Raw genomic sequence first — 26,080 nt, forward strand, 5'->3', positions numbered from 1 at the left:
CCCAGCTGAGCTCTAAGTGAACTGTGCAAGATGCTCAACGTGCCTTAGGGGGTGGGGTTTGTTCTTTTCTTGGGACCCTCTTGCAGCACACACATGCTTGAGTCATCCCCTACAGTATGAACGTCCACGTAGGTCTCTGCACATGAGTAATGTCTAAAAAGCAGCGGGCAAAAGGCCGTCGAGCGTTGCAGTGAGTGTCATCACCGGAGCCGATCGAGCCGCTGTATGAAGTGTTGTGTTGCAGAAAAAAAGAAGAAAAAAAAAACTAACTTCAACAAGTAAAGCTTTGTATCAATGCATTAATCCTGCTCTCTCTTTCTCCCTCCGCAGGATGTTTCGAGTGCTGCATCAAGTGTCTGGGCGGGGTGCCCTACGCCTCCCTGGTGGCCACCATCCTCTGCTTCTCAGGCGTGGCTCTGTTCTGCGGCTGTGGCCACGTGGCTCTGACCGGCACCCTGACCATGCTGGAGAACCACTTCTCCAGGGTGACCACGGACCACGCCACCCTCGCATTGGTGTAAGTCCTCAGCGTGGTTCAGTTGGCCGACAACAGCTGCCGCTACGCCATCCAATAATCTTTCTTTATCCGTGAAATCAGGCACCATAGCACTAGAACACATACTGGAATAAGGTGCTCCGCTAACAGGCTTCACACTAAGTTTTCATGAAGACTAAATGAGCGTGATGAATCATTGATGAGCTCTTGGCACCATTAATGCTTTCAGTAGAAAGCCTTGAAACAACAGTGACTATACTGTAGGCTACTGGTACTACTAAATCTGTCAAGGAGAGCCACCCACATAATCTGCCATGATTCAGAATTTCAATACCCTGAAACTTGTAAATGTCTCTTAACCCAAGTGAGTTGGCATTAACAGAAAGAGTACAGATATTCTGAATGGAGATGTTTACAACATTTCATTCGTCACAGTGTTTAGAAAAAGTATATTTAATGGGTTACTTTGCCGATATAAAACCAACTTTGTAACATAATAAAAGTGACTGCTGCTGGCCCTAGCCTCCTGAGAACCGAGGAAAATTTTGTTTTTCCTAATCATATTTTTTTAAGGTTAAAAAAAACATCTTACAATTAAATTTTTTTAATTTTTATTTATTTACAGGATGTCCACTGTAGTGGACAACAGGATCATTTGATTACGAAAACAGACAAATTTGGTAGTTGTGGAGTCATTTTTTACATGAAGATTGTCCTGTAACACGTCACTGAAAAGCCCAGAATGTCCTCTGTACAGTACAGCAGGAATTAAGAGACTTGCACAAAAGATTCCAAGGAGAGAAATGAAACTCAAATGTCCACTACAGTGGACATAAGTCAATGGGCTGGGTCTCAGGAGGCTAGGGCCTGTTGTTTGAACTACAGATGGACCTCCGCATATGGACACAAAGAGTACAGAGAGAGACAGCCAACCCCCTCCTCTTTCTCAAACTCAGAAAAAAACAGTAAAACTAGGCATTGCTGATCAAATATAAACCAAGATTCTGTTACGGCACTAACTATTTCCCACCTAAGATGTTTTCAGAAGCATATTTCAGCTTACCGTTTAATATTATATGAGATTGTTTGTTACCAGCCGGTCGCCATTCTGTGTCATTACGAACTAGTCTCACATTGCCAGACCTTCCTCCACAGCGCTGCGGAGGAAGAAGGTCTGGTCCACACAGCAATTCGGGGATAGGAGAAAAACGTGCTCTGGTTTATTGGCATTTCTTTAAACCGATCACAATCGTCTTGGGCGGCGCTAAGCCCCGGACGCAATGACGGCGCTCCTGCAAAATCGCCTCGGTAAGGAACTTGTTTTGGTGGAACGTGTACGTTCAAAAGTTGTTTTAGTCGTGCGACAGAAAACTCCGATTGGACAGATAGTCTAGCTAGCTGTCTGGATTTACCCTGCAGAGATCTGAGGAGCAGTTAACCATAGTCCTCAGATATCCAGAGTTTAGAACGCCAACACAAAGGAAGATGAAGGTGACGGACATCCGGCCTAAAATGATGGACGTCCGGGGGAATTTCCGGCGGCTCCTGAACAATACCAGAAGTGGAATGTCGTCGATATAGACTAGCTCCACACATACACCCAAGGCTAGGAGAAAAAAGAAGAAAAAAAAACGCTCTGGGTTGTTTGCATTTCTTAAAACCAATCACAATCGTCTAAGCTCCAGACACAGCAACGGTGGCTCTGCAAAATGGTCTCGGAAGGGAACTTATTTTGGTGGAACATTTGCACCCTGCAAAAGAAAACTCCACGTACAATATTAAATGAAGTTAAATGTTCACACATTACAGCAACGTGAGCTACATAAATTAGCTGGATAATGGTAATTAGTAATTTGCTCCTACCAGTGTATCTCTGTGTGTATTTTGTCCATAACAAATCCCCGCCAATTGGTCCCAAAATGTCCCAGTTAGATACTAAACACCGTAAACATATTCTCTGTAAATCTTTACCATCATCCCCCCCAAAGAGTAGTAAGCTACAGTACTGATCATACCAGAACAAGTAAGGCTATTGCCGAAAAATGACTGAGTGTATTGAATTGAGCACTTAGTCTTGCTTTGGTTAATTTAATATTACACCTATTATATCAACCTAAACACACACAAAATGGGTTTACAATAACTTATTGTGTGTGTTCAGGATCCAGATCTTTCAGTACATCATCTACGGCATCGCCTCCTTCTTCTTCGTCTACGCCATCATCCTGCTGGCTGAGGGCTTTTACACCACCAGCGCCGTCAAGAAGGAGCTGCAGAGCGACTTTAAGACCACCGTCTGTGGACGCTGCATCACTGCCTTCGTATGTCAACACACACACACACGCACACACACACACACACACACACACACACACACACACACACACACACACAGCTGCTGCAAATCATCACACTCACTGACCCAGATACACTCTATATAAAAGCCTCTAAATAAGATTGCATTGCTCTGATGTGTACCTTATAATGTGTTCTTATACTGTATATGAATATATATATAAATAAATAAATAGTGTTTACAGGCTTATAAAAATGAACACAAAACAGTCATTCATTTTGTCAGTCACCAAATTCTTGCGGAGGCATAATCACGTACACCGACACGAGAAAGACAGATATGCAAACACTTGTGTGCAAGCGCATGCGCACGCACGCACACACGCACGCACACACACACACACACACACACACACACACACACACACAGAATCTCACTTGAGGGTAACTCTGGCACAGTTTGTCCTTTCTAGCCTGATTACTCTAATTGCTGCAGATGTCCAGTAACATTAGCTGAAACACTGACTCTGAATGTGTGTGTGTGGTGGGTGGAGGTGTTCAGGGAATAATATTACCCCAGTTCTTCTAATACAAACTTTGGAGGGGGGGGGAGGAATCATACTGAAAAAAAAAAAATCTCTCGTTTCTTTTCTCCTCTCCTCAGTTCATGTTCCTGACCTACATCCTCGCGCTGGCCTTCTTCGCCATCTTCGGCTTCACGGCGATACCCGTTTTCCTCTTCTTCAATATGTGGAATACCTGCACTGCCATGAAGTCTCCTGACGCCAACATCACCTCACCTGACTCCATCTGTGTGGACGTCAGGCAGTACGGTAAGTTGTCCCACCTTCATCCCACTCCAGTAATTGACATGGCTTGTGGCTTTTAGTGCATGCTTACATTACTTTCTCGGAGTTCCGTGATTCCTCAACCTGACTCATTTCATTTAGTTAGCGATTTCCCAGGGTAACGTTTGACAAAAAACATCAGTCGTGGCTTATGTCAGCAGTGTTTTCCTGATATAAAAAGCTGACAATTATTGGCAGGTTCAAGAGCTGTTTCTGAAACAATGATGAAGTATTAGAGGGTGGATTTTCCCCTCAGTGCCATTAAATGTTTTTTTTTTTTTTATTCTATTCTAAGAAATATCACAAGCCACTGTTATGAAGATTGGCAGCCTCTAAGCTGTGTTTCTCAGCTCATCCTCGAGTCATCCAGGCCAACCTGTCCTTTAGATTTCTGCTCCTGCTCGGTTTCTGCACACCTGGTCTAATTAGGGATGGCACATTTTCATTACAGTTTAACTGGATCAGGTGTGCGGGAGAGGAACTTGTAGGACATGTGGGCCGCAATAACTGGGTTTATAAAACCAGTTTTACTGTTAAAAAAAATCTCAATATCATCAGCTTACATACATATTTGGCTCTTATCTGCTCTTATATTTTTTTATATTATATATCTTCAGAACTAAGGAGGTACCAGCAACAGGGTTTATGAGAAATGTGGTGTTTTTTATAAGAAGCAAAATGTGCTACATGTATCTGCTGTTGTTTTTTTTTTAACTCTCCGCACACTGTTTTAAACCTCATTGGTCAGTTGAGAAGCTTCTCCCCCCTCGTCAATTTAATGTTCATGAATCATTAGCAGGTCAAAAAATGTGTGTAATTTGAATCATTGTTTGAGTCCTAAAGTTACATTTATTTCACACTAGCTATTTCTTTTTTAAATTGTCTGCCAAAACATAATTATAGAAGCAATCCCCCAGGTATTTTGATTTGCAGCTGAAGAAAAAAAACATATATAAAAATAGATCAGAATGCATGCTATATTACATGTCTTCAAAGTTCAAGAGAAATTCCCCCGTTCAAGGCAAGTGAGCTCAAAACATGCCGGCCAGCCTCGTCAATAAGAGCTTTTAACGTTGCACATGAGAGAACATCACACACATGCAGCCCAGGCTTTACCTGCAGGATAGCAAAATATAGAAACATTTTTTTCAAACTAATCCAAAAGGCTTTACTCTGCTGTACGCCGCTACACTATAAACATCACACATTTATCTCCTGGTCCGATTTGCTTTAAATGTCATTTTCTATATAGGAAGAGGTCAAAAAAATACATTTAGATTATTGAAGAGCCTGATTGGATCTCTATGAAAATCCATCTTCCTGCAGTATTACAGCGCTGTAACGCTCTCCTACAATTGCATATCTGTTTAATGGCCTAATGTACAGTATGTGACCCACATTTGAAGGACAGCTGGCCCGCTTGCAGAGTAGGATGAGGATCACATATGCCTCACTGGCAGTCGTACTTTACTGCAACGTATAAAATATTTAACCCAATTACTGTCAGTCATCAAATTATCATTGGCGTTAAAGGTTTTTGATAAAGCTCTTGTTTGATCTTATTTATAGTGATAGTATTAATGCAAACAATTCAAAGTAAAGAAAGAATATATAGCCTATAATATTAGCCAGTTTTCAGAAGGAAGGAAGTAAGTCAAATAAATGGCCCATATTATTCCTGTAGGAGAGGCTTCCGGACAGCAGCAGCCCTGTTTCCTTTAATCTTTAGCCGAGCCTGATTCATAATGCCTTCAATCGCGTTGGGGGGGGGGGGGAAAGCTTCTTGTCTCAGATGAGAAAGCGGCAGTCCTGTGATGTTTTATCTCTCTGATCCGACAGGTATTATTCCCTGGAACGCCACTCCGGGAAAAGCTTGTGGAGCCACACTGGGAGACATCTGTAACACCAGCGAGGTGAGAGGACACTGACCTGACCCTTTCTTTTTCTATTTTAGCTTTCCTCCACTCTAACTCTCTCTCTTTCCATCCACAGTTCTACCTGTCCTACCACCTCTACATTGTTGCGTTCGCCGGCGCCGGTGCCACCGTCATCGCATTGGTAAGCCGCTCATGATCCCATTGATACAGTGTGCCTCTCAAAATATGCACGTTGCCATGGCGTGCCTATCTGTTGCCATAGCAACCCTCCCTCTCACACATTTTGTCAGTATGTCACCGTATCGGTTGGAATCCAACCCCTCAGCCTGCCTCTGCTGCGTGAGTGTGTGTGTAGACGGAGGGGCGGGTCAGTGTTTCACTCCGGTGCGGAGGCGGACTGCTCTGTTTTATATCCAGGGAAAAGGAGATACTAAAAAAAAAAAAGATCATCTGAAAGCCCTCTCTGCACTGTTTTCCAGCCAACCTTTTTGTGGAGGTAGGAAGAGATACAAAATATTTAAAAAGACAAGAAAAAAAGCATCTGAGCAAAAAAAGTGCCAGGAGTACCATTCAATGTGTATTTAAACCTTTTAAAGATTATTTTCTGTCCGTTTAATTACTATTTTGCTAAATTTGACTTGCATTTTCATCCTGCCAGGTGATTTCACAAAGACTACCACTTATTGAAATCACCTGTTGTCTTTTGGCTGTAATTCAAATCTGAACGCTCAAGGCCTTTTTACAGTCGCCGCAGCCGACCTGGTGCGCGCCAATGTGACGTAAAAAATGTCGTAGATCTCGCTGGCCAGGATTTTAAGTGCGCGACGACAAAGCGGAAACAGGAAGCATGGACGAGTTCAAGGGTAACCTGGATGCCAGGACTCTCAGAGTGACTGCGAGTCCCTCTTGTAAACTCACTGGGTTAAGAGGAGTTCTTTTACGGTGAATGAAAGGCTCGATCCGACCAAGTAGGTCATCGAATCAAATCGAAGCATTGACGGCAATGCTGCTGCCAGTTCTGCCGTTGTTTACCTTTTTCTTCTTCTTCTAGTCCGTAGAAATAGCAAAGTCGGTAGCCTTTCCTCACGTTCAGGAGAAGACTGCAACTAGTGTCGCGACCACCACGCGCCAGTATAAATAGCTACGGCGCTCCCATGACGTCACATTTGCGTGCGACAGGTCGGCTGCCGCGAGTATACCGCACGTTTCTGGCAGTAAGACAATGTTGTACCATTAAACATTTATTTGAACCCTTTTTCTTCTCATTGGAAAAAGTGTCAAAATTACGTTTACACAAAAAAAAAAACACTTGATTTTTGTACATGATTGTCCCACGATTCACACCGCTGCAGATATTTTTTGTTTGTGTTTTTCTGGAGTATTTCTGGAGCTGTTTCACTACCATCCACATAGAGCCTACCGTTTCCTTTGTGCATGGCATTGCGGGAGAACAGTTTCCAACAACAGCATAAACAAAAGAGTCAAGCCTTTTTCAAGTATAAATACTGTTTTTGAGAATGCTTAATTTTGTCTGAACGCGCATACTCGAAACCTGCCTAAAATGAGTAGGTAGTAGGTAGTAGATGTCAATTTGTTTTATATAGCACCTTTCATTACAAGTAAACCCAAAGTGCTTTATGTTAAAATCACCATACACGTTAAAGCAAAGCATGAATAGAAATAACAATGCAATAAACACAACAGGATAATCGACAAAAACATATAGAACATACAAGTGTGACTATACACACACACACACACACACACACACACGCTGTAGCCAGACTTTCATCCTCTCGAAAACTACACATCGCGGCGACACACGGCGCTCGGCCGTGGTTTGGTATCGTTGCATTTCCCCCCCTACTCATTTCCGGGTTCTCCTTCTCCATAAACAACATGGTAATCAACTTTTCCTGCTACGGATTTCCGACCATAGTCAGAAAGCACTGGGAGACACTTTTTGTTTCTCCCACTACGCCTCTAGCGTCGGTACTCCCTCCGAAGCTAGTCACCGTCACTCTCTCACTCGTTCTACCACACACTTCCCACGCGCACACACGTGCCGGCCCTGCTATTCTCTTAAAGAGATCGACACGCACACCCCAATGCACAAGTATAAACTTCAGGCCACTTACGTAGGCTTCGGCGAAAGCTCTGCGTGGAGCCTTCGCAGAACCATAGAACCATAAGTCACGCTTAATTCTGGGTACAGCTAGAAGACCTCTCCCTGATGACCTGAGAGGCCTGATAGGGTTGTGATCAGTGAGCAAGTCAGAGATGTACTGAGGAGCTAAACCGTTTACTGCTTTGTAGACTGTGTAGTATACTGTATTTAGTATGGAATTGGGACACGGTACCAGTCATTTCATGTCCTTTAAAGGTCCCATGACATGGTGCTCTTTGGATGCTTTTATATATAGACCTTAGTGGTCCCCTAATACTGTATCGGAAGCCTCTTTCCCGAAATTCAGCCTTGGTGCAGAATTACAGCCACTAGAGCCAGTCCCACAATGAGCTTTGTATGTGAGTATGAGTATGTGCCATTTCTGTGTCTGTAGTTATTGAGGAGGAGGTGGGGGGAGCAAGGTGGAGGGGGGGGGGTGGCCTTGACCAACTGCCACTTTGCTCGTTTGAAAGCCATGATGTCTCTCTCTCATGGGTGGGCCAAATTCTCTGGGCGGGCAAAGCAGATAAAGGTGAGGTAACCTTGCTCCTTATGACCTCATAAGGAGAAGATTCCAGATCGGCCCATCTGAGCTTTCATTTTCTCAAAGGCAGAGCAGGATACCCAGGGCTCGGTTTACACCTATCACCATTTCTAGCCACTGAGGGGACCATAGGCAGGCTGGGGGAACTCATATTAATGTAAAAAAAAAAAATCGTAAAGTGAAATTTTCATGCCATGGGACCTTTAAGGAAATGAAGAAAACATGTCTGCTTCTCTCTAGATCCATTATCTGATGATTTTGGCGGCCAACTGGGCCTACCTGAGGAGCGCCGTCTCCACGCACGAGTACCAGGACATCAAGACCAAGGACGACCAGGATGTGGAGGCCGAGGCGCGCTCCAAGGAGGGCCAGAACTCCTCCTACTCATAAGGACAAGCGATCCTCTCCCGCCGCCAACCATCTCCTTCTCCACACCTCAACCCCCCCACCCTGTAACACCCAGCGCACACCCCTCCCTCCGTTAAAACAAACCACCTCGGTCATGTTTGATAGTCCCCCAACCTCCTGATTCTCCATCCTCTTCCCGTCCATGATGCTTGTTAAGAGTTGTGAGCTCACACCAAAAGGGAAGAGAATAGAGGATCAGGAGGAGTGGCAGGCCCAGACGGAGGCAGATGCTTCAGAACGGGAGAGCTCGCCCGCCGGGTTCGAGCTCAGGTAAGCAATGTTACATCAGTTCAGAAGCGTCTCCTCCCCCACCCCGCTTGTGGGGGGGCGGCTCGTGGGCAATGGCCCGGCTGTGATGGCCTCGCGCCCTGAGCCAGCACAGCCTCTCAACACACAGTTCCTAACAGCCTAAAAAAAAAAAAAAAACATTGCTCACTGTCTGCTTCAGCCACAGGGAAGCCAGGCAGCGACCAACTTCCTCTGTTTTTTTGGTGTTTTATATGCATATATATATATATATGAATATGAATATATTGTACGAATGTGTACGAATGTTGGTGTTTTTTTTAATACTCTCTGAACAGTATGCCAGGTACTATTACGATCTTTCTTCTTCTTCTTTATGTTTTTTTTGCACTCATAGGTTTTTTTCCTCCTTTACTTTCTTCTCCATTTTAGACTTTTTATTGCTAATGCTCGATACGTTGTTGCACTATTACGAAACAAAAAAATAAGGGGGAATGAGAATCCCGTAAAATCACACAAAGCATCCCAGCCCCCCCACTCTTTCATAGAAACACCTAAAAGAATCAAATCATAAAAAAGGTATCTCAAGGATTTTTTTGCATTTACATGATCATAGCTTATTTATCTGCCAAGGTATTAGCCGTTTATTTAAGACCAGAGGTGTAGCAAAGTTTTATTGAAGGAATAGTTTTTGGGGGAAAAACGCTTATTTCTTGACAAGGGTTAGATGAGAAGATGGAGACCAACAGGCGGCTAGCTCAGGCTAGCATGGAGACCGTAGCCTTGCTCGGTTTAGAGGTAACAAACTCTGCCTATACCAGCACTTCTAAAGCTCACTAATTGACATATTTACACTTTGGTTTTTGTGTGAATTAAACAAGCAAGATATACCGTATTCATTACTGAGCTTGGTAGGCGGATTTTTGTTTCTTTCAGGACAACGCCGGAGCCGTTTCTAGCCGTTTAAGCTAAACTACTGTAAGCTAACCCGGCTGCTGGCGTTAGCTTGATGATATTTACCATATACGAACATGAAATAGGTATCAATGCTCCTATCTAACTCTCGGCAAGAAAGCAAATAAGCGTATTAAGACCTTTACGGTTTTTGCTACACTCACTAGCGGCAGCTGAAATCACAGATAAATCCATCTGGGTCTTTTAACACACAAAAAGACACACACCTCAGGTATCAAACCAAATCGATTTTGGCCAGTTGTGTTCTTTTCCAAAGCTTCACCGTTTAAAACCTAACCCTTACCAGACTGGTACGCTGTCCTGTGTGAATTCTACAGGAAGAAAGGGTTCTTTCATTTTCTAAAATTCCTCCTTTTTGTGAATGACGTTCACCTGTAAATAGCTGAACCACCCTAAAAGATCTCGATTTACACCTCTCTAGAAACGGGGAGAACACAATCTGTGTTTTGCCGCGCTCTTCTATTAATGTTTTCCACACATATACAGTATGTAAATGTACCCTTTGAGATTTGTGTTTAGCACTCAAATACTAGTTCTGCATTTGATATAATAATTGTAATTTAACATCTTAAATGATATGTCGTGAGCGGGATACAGTGCAGTTATGATATAGTATGATGGATTGAGGTGCTTGTGACGTATACATTTTAAAATGTGGAGAAAAAAAAATATATGGAAATTGATTTGTAATGTTTTATCAGTTTAAGGCAGCTGAGTTCTTCTTGTGTTTTCAGTATTAATGATTTTATGGAACTTGTTTGTTTTTTTTTGTTTGTTTTTTTTCCTCGATGGCCAGCCAAAACGAGTGACTCATCAACATGTGAGTTGAGGTAAAAGTCACTTGTTCTTTTCTTTTTCTTTTCTTTATTTTTAACGTCATGCCTCTCAGATGAGCCACAAAGACTGTTTTGGATGTTTACACTCTGAATTAGAACAAGTCAGGAATTTTCATACATTCATTTTATAATCAGATATTGTTTAACAATCATGAACTATATTCTACATCAGTCATCACTGGTTAGTTTACCCTAAAAAAAATAATTAATAAAAAAAAAAAACACTGAAGAAGACAAATAATTGAACTTTGATGAGATGAAGCATGTCAGTATCGTCCATGTGTGCAGCTGTCTATTCTGTATAAAAAAGGACTATATTGCCATGTGTGTTATGTTTGATAAATATACGTGCTTTGCCACCAGGTTGATGTAAAAGGCAAACTTCAATTTCCTATAAGACGATGCGTGTCAGGGTGTTGTCGTTTCCTCGTTATTTGCATGAAGGAGACATGACTGTGTCTCGCAGTTTTTCAGGTGATGTGTAGTCATTTGTACTGACAACTATGGTAGGTGGCGTTTGCCCCCCTCCTCCTCCTCCTCCACCTCCACGCTCCCCCCCCCTCCCTTTCCACCCACTCTTTTCTAAAGAAAACTCCATTGTACTTTGATGGCATTGTAGTCCCTGTAGGTGTTTCATTATGGTTTTATTTTTTAAGTTGGAAATAGTTCTACGACTCCTATATAGTGATGATTTTTGTAACCTTCTCTAGTAAAACCGATATTTTTTATTATCGTGACACTGTCGTCTCCTGTCTCGTTCTTGTGTTTGGGTCTCCTTTTTTTGTTTTTGCACTTCCTGTTTATGGTAACAAACCCATATCTGATGCATTGTTCGGTCTATAAAAAAAAATAAAATACATCTTAAAAATAGTGATAAATGGCAATGAAAATTCCCCAGAGGGGACTTCTTCAAATTGCCTTTCTTTTGCTCAACCAACAGTCCAAATATATTCAATTTACCATCGCGTACAACAGTGTAAGGCAGCAAAGCAGTACATGCAAGAGGAACATTGACAAGCTCTTAATCAATTCTCAGAATATTTGCTAATTAAATATTTTTGCCAAATGCGTCAATGTATTTAAACCTGATTTGTAAGATAAACTACTTGACAGATGTTTCAATTGTGACACTAGTAAATAAAAAAAAGCTAGAGAAATCCTACCTTTCTAAGGTTGGAAGCATTTGTGTGCTCTAATCAAGAAGTAACTCCTGCAACAGGTGACGTTAATTGACTAAATTGCCTCCACGGCCTCAACACAATGGGAGCAAGACCTACACAGGTGATTTCACTCATGTTGCCTGATTGGACCTCTGCTAAGACACACACTGTGTGTGTGTGTGTGTGTGTGTGTGTGTGTGTGTGTGTGTGTGTGTGTGTGTGTGTGTGTGTGTGTGTGTGTGTGTGTGTGTGTGTGTGTGTGTGTGTGTGTGTGTGTGTGTGTGTGTGTGTGTGTGTGTGTGTGGCACGTGAATCACATTGAAGGGGAGACACCCCAGGTGAATAGGGCGTAAAGAAATTAACTAATAGATATCAGCGTGAAACTTCCCTTGTTGATTACTGACATTAAGACAAATCATTTTTTGTATTATAAGTTTTTAGAAGTTATTTTTAAATATGCAAATTAGGTATTATCTCATTAAATATGTACTAATTTGCATATATTTCCAGAAGAGAAATCTGAACATTGGATAATGCCAGATTCAAAATTCTTGTTTCATTTTGTTGACATATTAGAGTCAAAAGGTTTTTACAGAGGGGATTTTGGATATCTCTTTTTATCACTCTATCACACATTAATCAGAAAAAACTGTCAACAGCCATAAAAAAAAAAAAGTTTTTAGGTATAAAATGTTGTATAAATCAGACTCTGAATAATATATGAACAAACCCCTCTGTAAAAGCCTTAAGAATATAAATAGGAATACAAGTGGGAAGTTTGGTGTATGTAAGTGCTGCTGAAGTGGAGATAACAGCTCACCAATGTTCCTGTGACTACCACACTAACTTCTGATACATGGGCGCCACCTTGTGGGCAAAGAGGGCACTGCTCTTAAAATTAAAATTAAAAAAAGACGTGAATAACACACACATAAGACAGATTTTTCTCCAGTTTAATTGCTGGCTGTTGTTTTATTCCCAGTGTAAAAAAAGAATGTTGGTGATGGGAGCCATTTGCCCTGAAGAAGGCATTGCTAATAAAGATTACATAGGCCACAGTGTTACATAGAGTCATTTTAATCGTATCTAACATTTTAAGATTCAGCAGTGTGCTCCACTTTTCATAGTGAGAGGAGGGGTAGTGATCAGTACATACTTCAAAACAGGATATTATAACTCCAGCAATAACTACAAGTAGCTTATGCTCTTCCTTAGGGAAACACTAAATTCCATCATAAAGCCTGGATTTTCAAAACAACAACATATTTAAAATCATCCTAACAGAACAGCAGATATTGTATCTGGAAAAGATGATTAAATCAACTATTGAATCTAGTGATTAACTCTATAATAATCTGGGGGAAAAAAAGAAAAAAAAAGAGGCTCCAATCTCATTCATTAATTTACTTACCACAAAGACAGTGGTTCCTGTCTAGAATTTGATTAACCACATACTTTTTAATTACTTGCAATGCGGTATGTCAAGAGTTTGAGTTGTAGCCTAGATGGGAAATTAGAATGTTGGTTTATAACTGCAAATATGACATGTTTTAGTCATGTGTTATCGGTTTTCTAATGGCAGTTTGTTTATCAAAAGACCTGAAAATCATTTTGGGAGTATAGGTTACTGGGTCGTTTAAGAACAATCAGGACTATGTCGCCATATATTTTAGCTGTAAATGTGGTTGTGTCTGTTTCTAGAGGCAGACAGTGATCTCTGGACTTCTCTTTTTGTGGGCTAAAACTTGCAGCCACAGCTCCATCAGTGACGTCAAAGCTATTTCTTTCTTTTTTTTAAGTTTAGAGAACTGCTTGCATTTTAGAGGTGATAGTTCAGCTTTTATCACAGAAACCCGGCTCAAGTCACAATCACTCCCTATAGGCCCTTTAAAATTCCGGTATGAGCCAGTTATGTCCACCTCTGACACAATTGAGGTTCATCACTGACCACAAATAAATCTATAAAACACGACCCAGAGTTGGGAAATGGTGGGTGGAGAGGTTTTGTCTCTGGTGTGGTGAAAAATGCTGAATATTGGCACAAAATGTTCAGTTTTTGGTCCATAAGAATATCGGTATTTGCTTCCAAATGCGGATCCTGGTCCCAAGTTTATCTGAGGGTATCACATACAGTACAACAGAAACTGAGCAAACACCAGTTCCTCTTTGTGCAGAGTCACATGAAGTCCTGCTGAACTCAGCAACAGCTGGGGTCAGGGTGATTCTTCCTCTGCAGGTCCACTGTGTTGTTGTGAATGAGGTGGTCAGCTCTGTCGTCCAACGCCAGAATGCGCCGTACCGCCTCCTCAAAGGCCGACGCTACATTTGTAGCATCCTTGGCACTTGTCTCAAAGTACGGGTGACCGCCGTTCTCGCGGCACCACTGCCGCGCATCCTCTCCCGACACCTGCCGCTCGGGCACGTCCAGTTTGTTGCCCAGCACCACAAAGGGGAAGTTGTCAGGGTCCTTCACGTCGGCGTAATAAGCGAACTCCTTCTTCCAGTTGGCAAGGTTTCGGAAGCTCTGTCCGTCGTCCACGCTGAAGGTGAGCAGGCAGCAGTCGGAGCCGCGGTAGAAAGGCGTGCGGAGGCTGCGGAAACGCTCCTGACCCGCCGTGTCCCAGATCTGCAGAGTGGCGTGGTGGCCGTCCACGTCCAGCTCTTTGTTGAGGAACTCCACGCCGATGGTGTGGAAGAGGTGCGAGTCAAACTTGTTGGTGACGTAGCGGTTCATGAGGGACGACTTGCCGACGCCGCCGTCACCCAGAAGGATCACCTTCAGCAGGGCCGACTTGGATATCATGGCTGCAGTGAGCCGGCTCAGGACAATCTTGGTTTCACACCAAGTCCGCGCCAAGCGACCGCACGGGAGGTTTGGAGACACCAACGATAGATAAAGCAGCTCCACCTGAGTAGGACAAAAACATTATCTTTACTGGGAAAGCAGAGAGCATAACAACAGTCACACTTTACTGTAGCTGTGTGCACACTGCTATCAGGTTCTGCAGACTTACACATCTAGTGCATAATACTGAGGCACAGTGCAGTATGCAGGGCTGCAGTAAGCTGTGAGAAATATTCTTTTTTTTTAAAAGATTCTTTTTTAGCCTTTATTTTGATAGGACAGCTTAAGAAATGAAAGGGAGAGAGAGGGAGAATGACATGCAGCAAAGGGCCGCAGGTCGGAGTCGAACCGCAACCATATATATATATATATATATATCAATAATTTTTTTCCATTAATCGATTCATCATTTGGTCTATAAAAGGTCAGAAAATAGTGAAAAGTTCTTGAATATTTCTCACAGCTTGGGCTCCTGGATAGCTCAGTTGGTAGAGCGGGCGCCCGTACTATTTTCTGACCTTTTATAGACCAAATGATGAATCGATTAATGGAAAAAAATTATTGATAATGAAAATAATAGTTAGTTGCAGCCCCACCATTGTCACACCACAAAAACTACCTGAGATGACTTTAGTTATTTCTATCCTTTGTCACTTGAAACTGTTAAAAGATTAACCTAAATGGTTTTAGTGAACAATTCGACTGCCATGCCATGACAGGCCTAAATCACTCATGGTCGGTATACTCCTTCAGGAAAGACTTTATCGATTTCTACCTTTGGCCTCACAGATAAAGTTGTGCTTGAGATAAGAACAAACTGCTCCTTAATCAGCTTTCACTTAATCACTCACACAGCCTGTAAGGAAGTACCCTCACAGAGGAGAACTGATTGAAGTCAATCGACTAGCTAATCCTATTTAAAACAGCCGCAGCCCACTCATTACACCACGCGACTAATCAACTTCCTACGCTGATTGTAACATGTTATGCATGAAATGACCCATGCTGTTAATCACACTGACACTGATCACAGGACCACTGAGTGAATTAACAACCGAAAAAACAAGTTTAAAACTCACTTTTACATCAGCACAAATGCATGTTCACAACAATCTGTAAGAAAGAGTACTACTACTTAACAGATCACCAAAGTGCCAAAGGAGCTTTACCCAGTCACAGGCTCCACTGTAGAGAGAAGTGACTAATAAGGGTTTAAGCACACATTTAAATCACGTACCACACACTGGCATGCTTAACATACACACAGTTTAAGCTAAATTGCAATCATTCCACCCACATACCAGGACAAAGCTGTGAGATTAAAATGGGAAACCTCAGCCAGAGCAGGTTTAAATGGGAGCGAGAAGGAGCTCTGTGACGCAGACAAGATCGCCTCCTCCAAGTTTACAGCAACCAGTGTGCAGACAAATCCTTTAAAATGAATACTCCACCAAATATCTATGAGTATTAAATCCCATTAGATGTGGCTGTAATTCAACCATTTGTCCAATAACACTTCCCATTACAATTTCCCGCAGCGCAAGTAGATGACTTGTTTCATACAAAACTACAGTCCCAAACCCAAAGATATTCCGTTTATTGTCATATAATGACAAAGAAGTTCGCAAAATCGTCACATTTGAGAAGCTGGATCCAGTGAACACTTTGCACTTTAGCTTAAGAACTAACTCATCAATTAACCTAACAATTATTGGACAATCAAAATAGTAGACGATTCAATTTTCTAATATAATGTAATACAAGTCTGTTTTACAATATCTACAGTACTACCGATACTACATGTCCAACAGGAGTGGACATGCAGCCAATTACAGCAGGACAAAATTGGCCAAATCCCCTGCTTGTTAGGAGAAGTTAGCCTACTTTGCAGAGTTTAAATACATGAATAAAGCCAGGAGATAAACTCTATGGGCTGCACTGTCACATGGACTGGCAGCAATAAGCATGTTCAGCCCAATAACCAAAATTGGGTAAATAATGTCTTTGTCCTGGGACCTTTAAACACAGACTGCAGTGCTGCTCCTGTTATTTCTTCTGGAGAAACATTAACATTTCATAAAAAAAAGCAGCAATACAATAGAAACAGGAATGAATGGACACAGTCACACACACAGGAGTCATGTGCTTCATTCAGCAGAATGTTACTATTGGAAATGAAGGCTGCTCTTTGGATTATTTCCAATAAAGTCATGAATATTTCCGAGTAGCTGATATTTCCTCCAGGCAACCAACCACATGATTTAATTCAAACCTAGAAGAATATATTATTTCCAGAATTTCCAGAGCCATTATGCTCAATCAGCAGGGTAATATACGTTCCCCATTCATTCAGAGACCTGCCAAGAGAGCAGCTGGGTGCGAGCCAATTACATATTTACTATCAATAAACCAGATTTATAACACTAACAACACGGGAATGAACAGCCGTCAGAGGTGGTGATAGGCCTGTATAACAGCCGAAAACAGCATTTTTCAGGCCACGGTACAGACACAGAACAGGTTTACACTTTTGTAAATGATTAACTAAAAACTGATGGAGTTACTCGTACAAAACCGGAAGATCCTCGCCGATTCCAGTCATCTAGTAGCCTGAAACATATCAAAACATATGTTGATCACTCCGAAACGAGCGTACAATATTGGAAACAGCTTACTTGTTAGGGATGTTCTACGTGCTGTGTCGATCGAGGCTTTGGGGCGTGTGCCAACTGTAATCCACCAAGTTCTCCGACCTTTTATATATATATATGCTATATCGAGGCTTGTATCGTTTTGGACCAATGACGTCATTGATGAGGCCCGAAGCCCTATCACAGCTGAGAAAAGATAGTTTCTGAATAACGCGAATATAGAGTCTCCCCTCTACACCATGTTCCTACAGACGCAACGTTCACTGTCCTCCAACTGCTGAACTGCCACTTCCCAGTGTAAGACATTGCCCCTCCTGCCAGTATAGGCTATACAACCATTATTTACCAAAGGATTGATTAAACACACGTCATGCATTACTCACACAAGATAGTCTGTTATGTTGTGTAAATACAATCGTAAGCCTATCAGAAAATAGACACTACGGATTAGGCTACATTGTGATTAATCCCCACCCCCCATTATAAAAAATAATAATAATACAGCCTAGATCACGTTATATATATATGTGTGTGTGTCTGCCTGCTTTACACTCTTTGGCCAACAGGTTGTTTTGTGTGCACATGCGGCCTCGAGAAATGAACTCTTTTTGCGAAGAAATTAGCAGGAAAGCCTCGACGCCTCGCCGTCACTGCTTGTGTTTCTAGTCGCCGTCAATATTACCAGAAACTTAACGGAGAGAGGAGAAGCAAAGGCGTGTCCGGTAATGGAAGCTTTTCCGTAAACCGCAAACGTTAGCGGTGTCCGCAGTTTCACACTCACACGACTTCACCGAGCGATTTTTTTTTTTTCCAAACGACCGAATGTGACCAATTTTTCAAACCAGAATGTTTTAAGTTTTGACATCTCAGTCACTGTGGGCTGGCTACCTGTCGGTGTGTGTCGGGTCACAGCCTGGCTTCTGCGTTTAAATCCCCCTCCTCCATCCCGGGCAGGGTGCTGCTGTCAGCCGGTGACATGGCGCTGGTGTCCCCGCTGCGCGCTGCTCTCTGGCCCTGGCTGGAGCCGCTGATGACGCTCACATGACCCGGGGAGTGTGTCACGCCTCCTCATCATGCGCTCTCCTGGGTGTCTGTGCAGCCATCCACGTTTCATTGTAGGGCCTTTCTTTCCATCTTTTTGTCTGTCCTTTATCGCATAATGCGAGATCTGTTTCCTGTAACTTTTAACATGAAAAAAATACTTTAGGAATGTCCTTGGGTTCCTACCCATTATAACCCTCTTCTCAGAACCAACCGAGCAAAAATAACGCATTCATTCCCATGGCAATAACCCAATTAAATAAAATGTGGGGAGGGGTATGACTGGGGGAGGAATAAACGTGAAGTACTGTAGTTTCATTTGATTATGACATTAGGCCTTGTATTCTATTTATTGATGTGTGTATGTTATGTGTTAGATAAGCAGTGCTGTAGATGTCTGGTTCAGTGTTTGTGTTGTGGATTATGTGTCAATATGCTTCTACTGTACAACTAATAGCCTCTCGGGGACATTTAAGTTTTCTAAGTCTAAGTCTAACCCTCTGAAGAGGGGTCCCAAGATGATTAAAGTTATAAGAAAGACATATTACTGTACTATGTTGATTTTTTTTCCTGCCTTTTCTATTTTTTTTCTAAAACACAGGATGACCTACTTTCCCCCACTTTAGACACACAAATGTGTTTAAGGGGTAGCAACAAGTGGGACAAAAATGTTGGAAAACTCTGGGATAAAGGACACAACAGCCTGCTGCAACCTAGGAAATATAAGCTGCTGCATATTGTCATACACACTGCACACATAACTGAGCAAATGTCAGGATTTCTGCATTTCTGCAGGGTTGCAAGCCCTTTTACAGTTGGTTGTGATTTCCGAAAGAAGCCCAAACAAGTCTCACCCCTGTCTGCAGTGTGTTTTATCTGTTTGTATCTGCATGTGTGTGTGTGTGTGTGTGTGTGTGTGTGTGTGTGTGTGTGTGTGTGTGTGTGTGTGTGTGTGTGTGTGTGTGTGTGTGTGTGTGACAGAGATAAAATATTAAAGGCTACTGAGCACTGATTTGACAGGCCACCCACGACTGAAAGGGTGGAATCCGTCACCCAAACACAACACTCACAAAGATAGGGAGCATCTGAAAGGAGACACAACAGAGAGAGACGCCACAGTGCTGAATTAAACAAACAGCCACACTCCTTCTGTATCTGCCTGACGAGAGATTGCAGCACCATGTCTATGATATCTAATGAGAAGCATGAGAAGAGCCATGTTTATCTTTGGACATCCCCGATATTTCCTTCTAAAAACCAAGCGACCCCTGCTGCAAAGAACAAAAAGGTTGTGTTGAGCCCGGAAATGTACATCTCGCTCACTTTCGGCTCAGACATTTAAAAGGTTTTAATAAAAAAACAAGATATTAACAGCTTTCTGAAGCCTTCAGCCTGTACAGTGAAGGCCCGTGGATGTGATGTCACGATGATGTGTAAACGAGTCATTGTGCCACGTCGACTGAGCGAAGGACCATGGGATATCCAGGCTGACCGGGGGGGCAGATTACGGACTCACATGCTCACCGCGCTCACATGTCTCATGCACTGAAGCTCAAGATGAATGGGATATTGTAGGAAGCTATAGGGGCATGTTTTCCACTTCTACTTTTGAGCATTCATACCAAGTGTGACTTACAATAAGTGCAACAGAATTCTTTATTTTTTCAAGAAAATGAGGTCAAAGGTCAAGACCATGGTGGTTTTACATCATTCCTTTGACCAGAAAATGTTCACGTAAGAAAGAGGAGCCAGGAAAAGCAGTTAAATGAGTTACTGGAAGTATAGATTAACTGGAGGAGAAATGATTCAGCGGGAAGAAGATGACGAGAGCTACTTCTTTAAAAGTTGTGGTTCCAGTCTGTAATAGGCCCGGCTTTCTTAGCCTGTAGTCGAAAGGTAATTGCACAGTTTGGGCTTTTAGTTATGGATTTGACTGGTGAATGCACATGCAAATTAAAAGGATACATCCTCAAAATATCTTGGTCAGACCACGAGTGTGCGCTCCATCTTGCGAGAACGCTCTCTATCCATTGTTTCGACTCTGCATTCCTCTGACCATTCCTCCCATTTCAGTGTTCAAGAAAAAAAAAATCTTGAGGCATTTATTAACGAATGCGGGACAATGTTTTGTCTCATTTTGGTGTTTTTCCGCATTTGGCAACTCTTTCAGCTTTTCAGGAGACAAGACGAAGGAACCCCGACGCCTCAAACACAATGTTTTCAACTCGTTCCAACCTTGTTTTGAAAAGTTATAAAAGTTTTTCAATCCATACGGAATCACGAAATCGTTCAAGTGAGGCGAAAACAGGAAAACCAACATGAGGGCGGGTTCACGCAATGACACACAACAGCAGAGCTAACCACGATACAATCAATGGCAGTTTATGACATTTTATCAAGTGATAATATTTCAGCTCCTCAAAAATCCGGTGTGGAATGATAGTAAACTGAACGCTTTTGTGGTTTTGGACTGTTGGTCAAACACAACGAGCAATATTCAAAAGGCCTATGTGAACTTGGGCTCTGAGAAATGGTCTGCCAGACTATCTAGGGCTTAACTAACAAGTATTTTAAGTACCGAGACATCTGTTGATCATTTTCTTAATTAATCATGCACGTATGTTTGGACAAAAAAAAACAACATCTCAGGCAGTATTGAAAACTAATTTTCCAAGAACGCAAATATCTCGTTTTGTCAAACTCACACTCCACAACCCCAAAAGGTTTTCTGTTTACAATCATAGAAAACAAAAAAACAGCAAATATTATCATACAAACAAGTACATTTTTGTGATTCTTGCTCAAAAACTGATGCATTTACAGTACAGGCCAAAAGTTTGGACACACTTTCTCATTCAATGCGTTTCCTTTTTATTTTTTATGACTATTTACATTGTAGATTCTCACTGAAGGCATCAAAACTATGATTGAACACATATGGAATTATGTACTTAACAAAAAAGTGTGAAATAACTGAAAACATGTCTTATATTTTAGATTCTTCAAAGTAGCCACCCTTTGCTCTTTTTATTAATAAGGGAAAAAATTCCACTAATTAACCCTGACAAAGCACACCTGTGAAGTGAAAACCATTTCAGGTGACTACCTCATGAAGCTCATTGAGAGAACACCAAGGGTTTGCAGAGTTATCAAAAAAAGCAAAGGGTGGCTACTTTGAGAAATCTAAAATATAAGACATGTTTTCAGTTATTTCACACTTTTTTAAAAAAATAATTTATCTGGATGCCTTCAGTGAGAATCTACAATGTAAATAGTCATGAAAATAAAGGAACACATTGAATGAGAAGGTGTGTCCAAACTTTTGGCCTGTACTGTATATTCAAAATTGTTGCGGATTGATTTACTGTGATAGATACTGAATGATCAATCTGATACTTGTTAATCAGAGGCAGACCCAGCTGCTGTGGTACCACTGCTGCCCACACTCGCTGCAGGTCACAAAAGTCATTGCGTCTTCATCAGGGCCGCTCTGCCTCACCCACGCAGGCAAGAAGAGGGCGCCCCTGGACACCTGCGTCACCCGACAGTCTGACCCCCCGCATCGCTTGCATCTTATCTTCTGCGTCTGCGTTCCTTCTATCCCTCGAGGAAGCTGCCTTTCGCTCACACCACGAGACGAGTACTCCTCTCTCAGCTTCCGGAGCTCTGCGCCGGCCATCTCCTCTGGAGACATCCGGGCGAAGGCCTCGGGTGACAGCGAGCCGCTCAGGAGGCCCTGGCGTAGGTGCCCGTTTTTAGGATTTCTCAAGTTGGCCACCTTGCTCCTCACGCAGGCTTTGTATTTGCCCTGGCTGGGTTTGTGGAGCTCGTGGACGTGCTGCTCGATATCTGCAGCGAGCTCTGCAGCCTTGTCTTGATCAGGGAGTTCGGGGCAGAGGGCAGCAAGAAGGAGCTGAACACATTTAGATCGTACAGGTGAGAAACTACGGGATGCGGATGTGCTCTCTGCAGTGAAAGAAAGGCCATCGTGTGCCTCGGGGGATGAGGCTCCCTGCTCTGCACACTTCACCTGACTGCCACATGCGTGTGCAGAACCAGCGTGGGAATCCCCGTGCTCGGAAACTCCTCCATCGCCTGCCTCATCATCTGGTAGAGGAGCCCTGCGAGAGAGCTCAGCATCCCCCGTGCATTTCACACCACGTGTGTCTTTGCCGTACTCCCTCTTCCACTTGGACAGCAGGCTCTTCGCGGTCTTCTTCACGCTGACGTCAGAGCAGCTCTTCAGGAGCCTGTAGAGTACTCTAACAATGTCCGTCGTTTCCAGCTGCTCTGCTGTGACGTGCAACTTATCAACGTCACCAAGGAGGGTCAAGATGTTCCCGTAGCTTCTCTCTGCAAGGGATCGCTCTATCTGCACAGCACAGTGGACTATTTCTTTTGCATCCATGGTGGCTGCAAAGAGAGAGAGAGAGAGAGAGAGAGAGAGAGAAGTAGTAAAATAACACCTAACAGTACCAATAACGATACATGACTTCATACACAAGGCTTTGCAGTATGCACCATTCAACATACTGAACTATTACTTTCTGTCTGTTTGTGTTGGTTTACCTGAAAATCCCTCATGGTTTGCAGTTACTTCACACAAGCAGCTCGCCTTAAAACGTCTACAAGGGGGCAGCCATGTTGGATCTGTCTTTAAAACAGGAAGTTGCCTGAATTCACCTCTAGATGGTGCTGTAGCCTCACAGAGTTGGACACTGAAGAAGGCTTTAGGCTTAGTTTGCCATAAGTTTCTAATGCGTACTTTAAGCTGAGCATGGATGACACCTTCAATTCGATTTTAACCCCCCTGTTGTCCTCAATTGTCCAAATTTGACGTGCCCAAAATATAACATGAATGGTTCCAAAAAATGAAAAGGTTTCAAAACAGTAACGATATACTGACTACACTTTGACATACAGTAAAACCGTCTGTGATTATCCACTCCACATCCTCTGATCTTAACAATTAGTCCAAATAATTCATAATTTACGGGGGGGGGGGTTAACTCAGAAATTGGGTATAATTTCATATAAATGAGGTTTGTTGACTATGGTTTCAAACAAGAAGTGTAAAACTAGTGGAATGAAGTTGGCTAAGAAGATGTAGGCCTAATGCAGAATTGGGAGATGAGCAGGTGAAACAGACGGAGGACAACACAAGGGTTAAATGCGTTTGGATGTAGAAATCATTTTCCTAGAACACTGGAGGTTATTGCAATTTTTCAAATGTGAGCCGGAGTGAAAGGAGTGTCGTCCTGAATTCTTTGATCCTCCTTTCACTACTTTGTGGCATGTTGAATCTGTTATCGTATCACAATAATGGTTTTTATTAGGCCTTGCAGGTGTGCTGTGGTTTGGCTGAAATGAATTCAATCTTTTAGGATTTAGGTGTGTGCATTTGGCATTTCAGGTCATTCCCTACATTCAGAAACCAGGTTAGATTTCTGCGCATTTTCACAACTCTTTTCTATGCGCTGACAATGACAACAAAGCTGGGTTTAACGCCTGTGTCGAAGCATAGGAAGAGGTGACGATGACATATTCAGTTAAGAGATAATGTCAAGAATGTTCATTATAACTATACTTTTTCTGGATGGTAGCGATGCTGATGGAGGATTTGCACAAGCTTGGATTATATAGCGTGCACAAACATGCAGTCCTTAGATACGAACAGCCACCAGACAAGAATTAAGGATTTAAAATCTCACAACAAGATGGGGCACGCCCTTTTAGCTGTTGTGCAATTATAGGTAATGATGGAAGAAGATGAATGAGTGCATAGGATAATTCATGGTTGTGGAGCTAAGACAAGAAATGCTTCCGTGTGTCAAAACCACCCCAGTGTGCAGGTAGTTGTTATTATGTTACTATTCAGAGCCAATGAGACAGTTTTGTATAATGACACGCTTAAGAGTGACGTAAGCGGATGGAAATATAGAACTCTGGGTGGTTGAAAAGTTACACGTGTATTCATTTAACATTATTTGAATGGGAAAAGTAATGTGACTGAAAGTGGCAGCAAAACTGAGTGCAATTTAGAATTTAGGGACTGTTTGAAAAGTATTTGAAGTGGGGAGGGAGGCTGAAATGAGGGGTTAATGTTTGACTTTTTAAAAATGTGAGACCCTCCTCCAGTAATCATTTGTAATGATTGATTTTTTTTTTTTTACAATACATCTTGTAAGGGAAGGCTGGAGTGAAATTGAAATCTAGGGTCAGAAAACAAAAACATAAGACCATCTCCTGCTAATTAATGCCACGATTGATTAATCTGTTTTCTCGGTTAGTTGTTCATTCGTCTGGTCTTTAAAATATCAGAAAACAGAAATGTCCATGCACGACATTTTCCCAAATTGCAAGTTGACGTCTTCCAATGTCATGTTTTGTCTGACCAACAGTGTAAAACCCAAATATGTTTCATTTCTTATCTTATACAACAAATAAAAGCACAAATATTCCCACTGGGAAGTTGGAATCACTGAATCTTTGCTTGAAAAGAAAAGAAGAAGCGATACAGCGATTAATCAGCTACAAAAATTGCTGCTGATTTATTTACTGTAGATTGACTGATGGATTAATCCACTACTTGTTTTACCTCTACTCTCCTCCCATGAGCAAACAGAAAATATACACACTCCTCTTTTTCTGACCCGTCCACCTGCCCTAAACACTTTTGTACAGTCCCTTAGGACAGATTTGACTCTAAAAGACACTATTTTTTGGAAAGATGGTTGTCATTGTTTACACAAATCACACATAAACTGGACTGGAATCTGAGTTTTTATATCAACATGACCTTTTAATTCACATTTAATAGCATCGCATGAATCAAAGTAATCCCCTGTCAAATGACGATTATTCGCACACAAATAGCTCCATGACATATAAATAGATGAGCAGGGTGCCATTAGTAACCTGAGGTATGACATCACCCTCTTAATCTCATATTAAAAATTGTGCTTTCAAGATTGATGCAGCTGGGGCCCGATAGCGGATGGAGGCCCTGAGGGGAAAACTGATACAGCGTCTCTTCGCGTAATAGCTTTCTGGCTCTCAAGTCTTCAAACTGCAGCTTTTAAACCCCCCCCCCCTAAATGGAAGTGGATGCTTCCAGGAGGCTTTTAGCAGCGTTAATGTTTAACTTTTGTTTCGGAAAGGCAAGTGTGCCGGTTTAAGGAGTTTTCGTTCCGTGAACCCTGCAATGTGCAACGTTGGACATTCAAGTTTGTGTCTGCGTTGTTGTCTTTTCTGATTGTTGTTAAGTGGATTTTGTGGGTTTAGGGCCCCCACAACCAAGTGTTTCTTTTATATATATGTGTGTGTGTGTGTGTGTGTGTGTGTGTGTGTGTGTGTGTGTGTGTGTGTGTGTGTGTGTGTGTGTGTGTGTGTGTGTGTTGAAATGGGTGGGGTCCGGCAGGGCCTTCAGGAAAGAGACAAAAAAAGAAAGAAGAATCCCCCCTTCAGCAGTCGACACGCTGCCGGCTCCCTGGCCCTTTTGTTTCTCCAGCCACACATGGCTGAAATTACCGTGTGGAGGGGGGGGGGGAACACACCCTGGGATCTTATCAAGTAGGCCTAATGTCTCTGCAGCAGCCTTTCTGCACTTGTGTGCTCCTTATCGGTGGGAATGGAATTTTACCAGCACGGCGCCACTGTGATGCCCATTCGTCAACAGGTGGCGCTCTCTG

The 26,080-nt window shown here is 42.4% G+C and overlaps 3 protein-coding genes across 5 annotated transcripts in view; 1 reads left to right on the forward strand and 2 right to left on the reverse strand.

Annotated features, from left to right (window-relative positions):
- LOC120554128 (neuronal membrane glycoprotein M6-b-like) overlaps positions 1-8,961 on the forward strand; it is a 41,904-nt gene extending 32,943 nt beyond the window's left edge. For both annotated transcript variants that reach the window (XM_039792755.1, XM_039792754.1), the window contains exons 2-7: positions 331-517; positions 2,658-2,817; positions 3,456-3,624; positions 5,479-5,552; positions 5,632-5,697; positions 8,468-8,961. In XM_039792755.1, the coding sequence (XP_039648689.1) occupies positions 331-517; positions 2,658-2,817; positions 3,456-3,624; positions 5,479-5,552; positions 5,632-5,697; positions 8,468-8,617 (806 nt within the window). In that variant the 3' untranslated portion in view covers positions 8,618-8,961. The remainder of the gene's footprint in view (positions 1-330; positions 518-2,657; positions 2,818-3,455; positions 3,625-5,478; positions 5,553-5,631; positions 5,698-8,467) is intronic.
- Positions 8,962-12,789: 3,828 nt separating this feature from the next.
- On the reverse strand, positions 12,790-18,427 carry LOC120554129 (ras-related protein Rab-9A-like). 2 transcript variants are annotated; one of them, XM_039792756.1, is made up of 2 exons: positions 18,237-18,427; positions 12,790-14,760 (listed from the first exon to the last, which is right to left on the reverse strand). In XM_039792756.1, exon 2 carries the CDS (start codon positions 14,653-14,655, stop codon positions 14,050-14,052), a length of 606 nt encoding a protein of 201 aa, XP_039648690.1. In that variant the 5' UTR covers positions 14,656-14,760; positions 18,237-18,427; the 3' UTR covers positions 12,790-14,049. The 2 variants fall into 2 exon arrangements, with proteins under 2 accessions (XP_039648690.1, XP_039648691.1); XM_039792757.1 differs by lacking the exon at positions 18,237-18,427 and adding an exon at positions 17,373-17,817.
- Positions 18,428-21,640: 3,213 nt separating this feature from the next.
- LOC120554130 (transcription elongation factor A N-terminal and central domain-containing protein) lies at positions 21,641-23,106 on the reverse strand. The gene is made up of 2 exons (XM_039792758.1): positions 22,959-23,106; positions 21,641-22,802 (listed from the first exon to the last, which is right to left on the reverse strand). Exon 2 carries the CDS (start codon positions 22,795-22,797, stop codon positions 21,793-21,795), a length of 1,005 nt encoding a protein of 334 aa, XP_039648692.1. The 5' UTR covers positions 22,798-22,802; positions 22,959-23,106; the 3' UTR covers positions 21,641-21,792.
- Between the last annotated feature and the right edge of the window lie 2,974 nt (positions 23,107-26,080).

Source organism: Perca fluviatilis, chromosome 24, assembly GCF_010015445.1.
Source record: "Perca fluviatilis chromosome 24, GENO_Pfluv_1.0, whole genome shotgun sequence".
NCBI classification, from domain to species: Eukaryota; Metazoa; Chordata; class Actinopteri; order Perciformes; family Percidae; genus Perca; species Perca fluviatilis.

Coding starts and splice junctions, on each gene's coding strand:
- LOC120554129 (XM_039792756.1), bottom strand. CDS start 14,655: ATGATATCCAAGTCGGCCCTGCTGAAGGTGATCCTTCTGGGTGACGGC.
- LOC120554130 (XM_039792758.1), bottom strand. CDS start 22,797: ATGGATGCAAAAGAAATAGTCCACTGTGCTGTGCAGATAGAGCGATCC.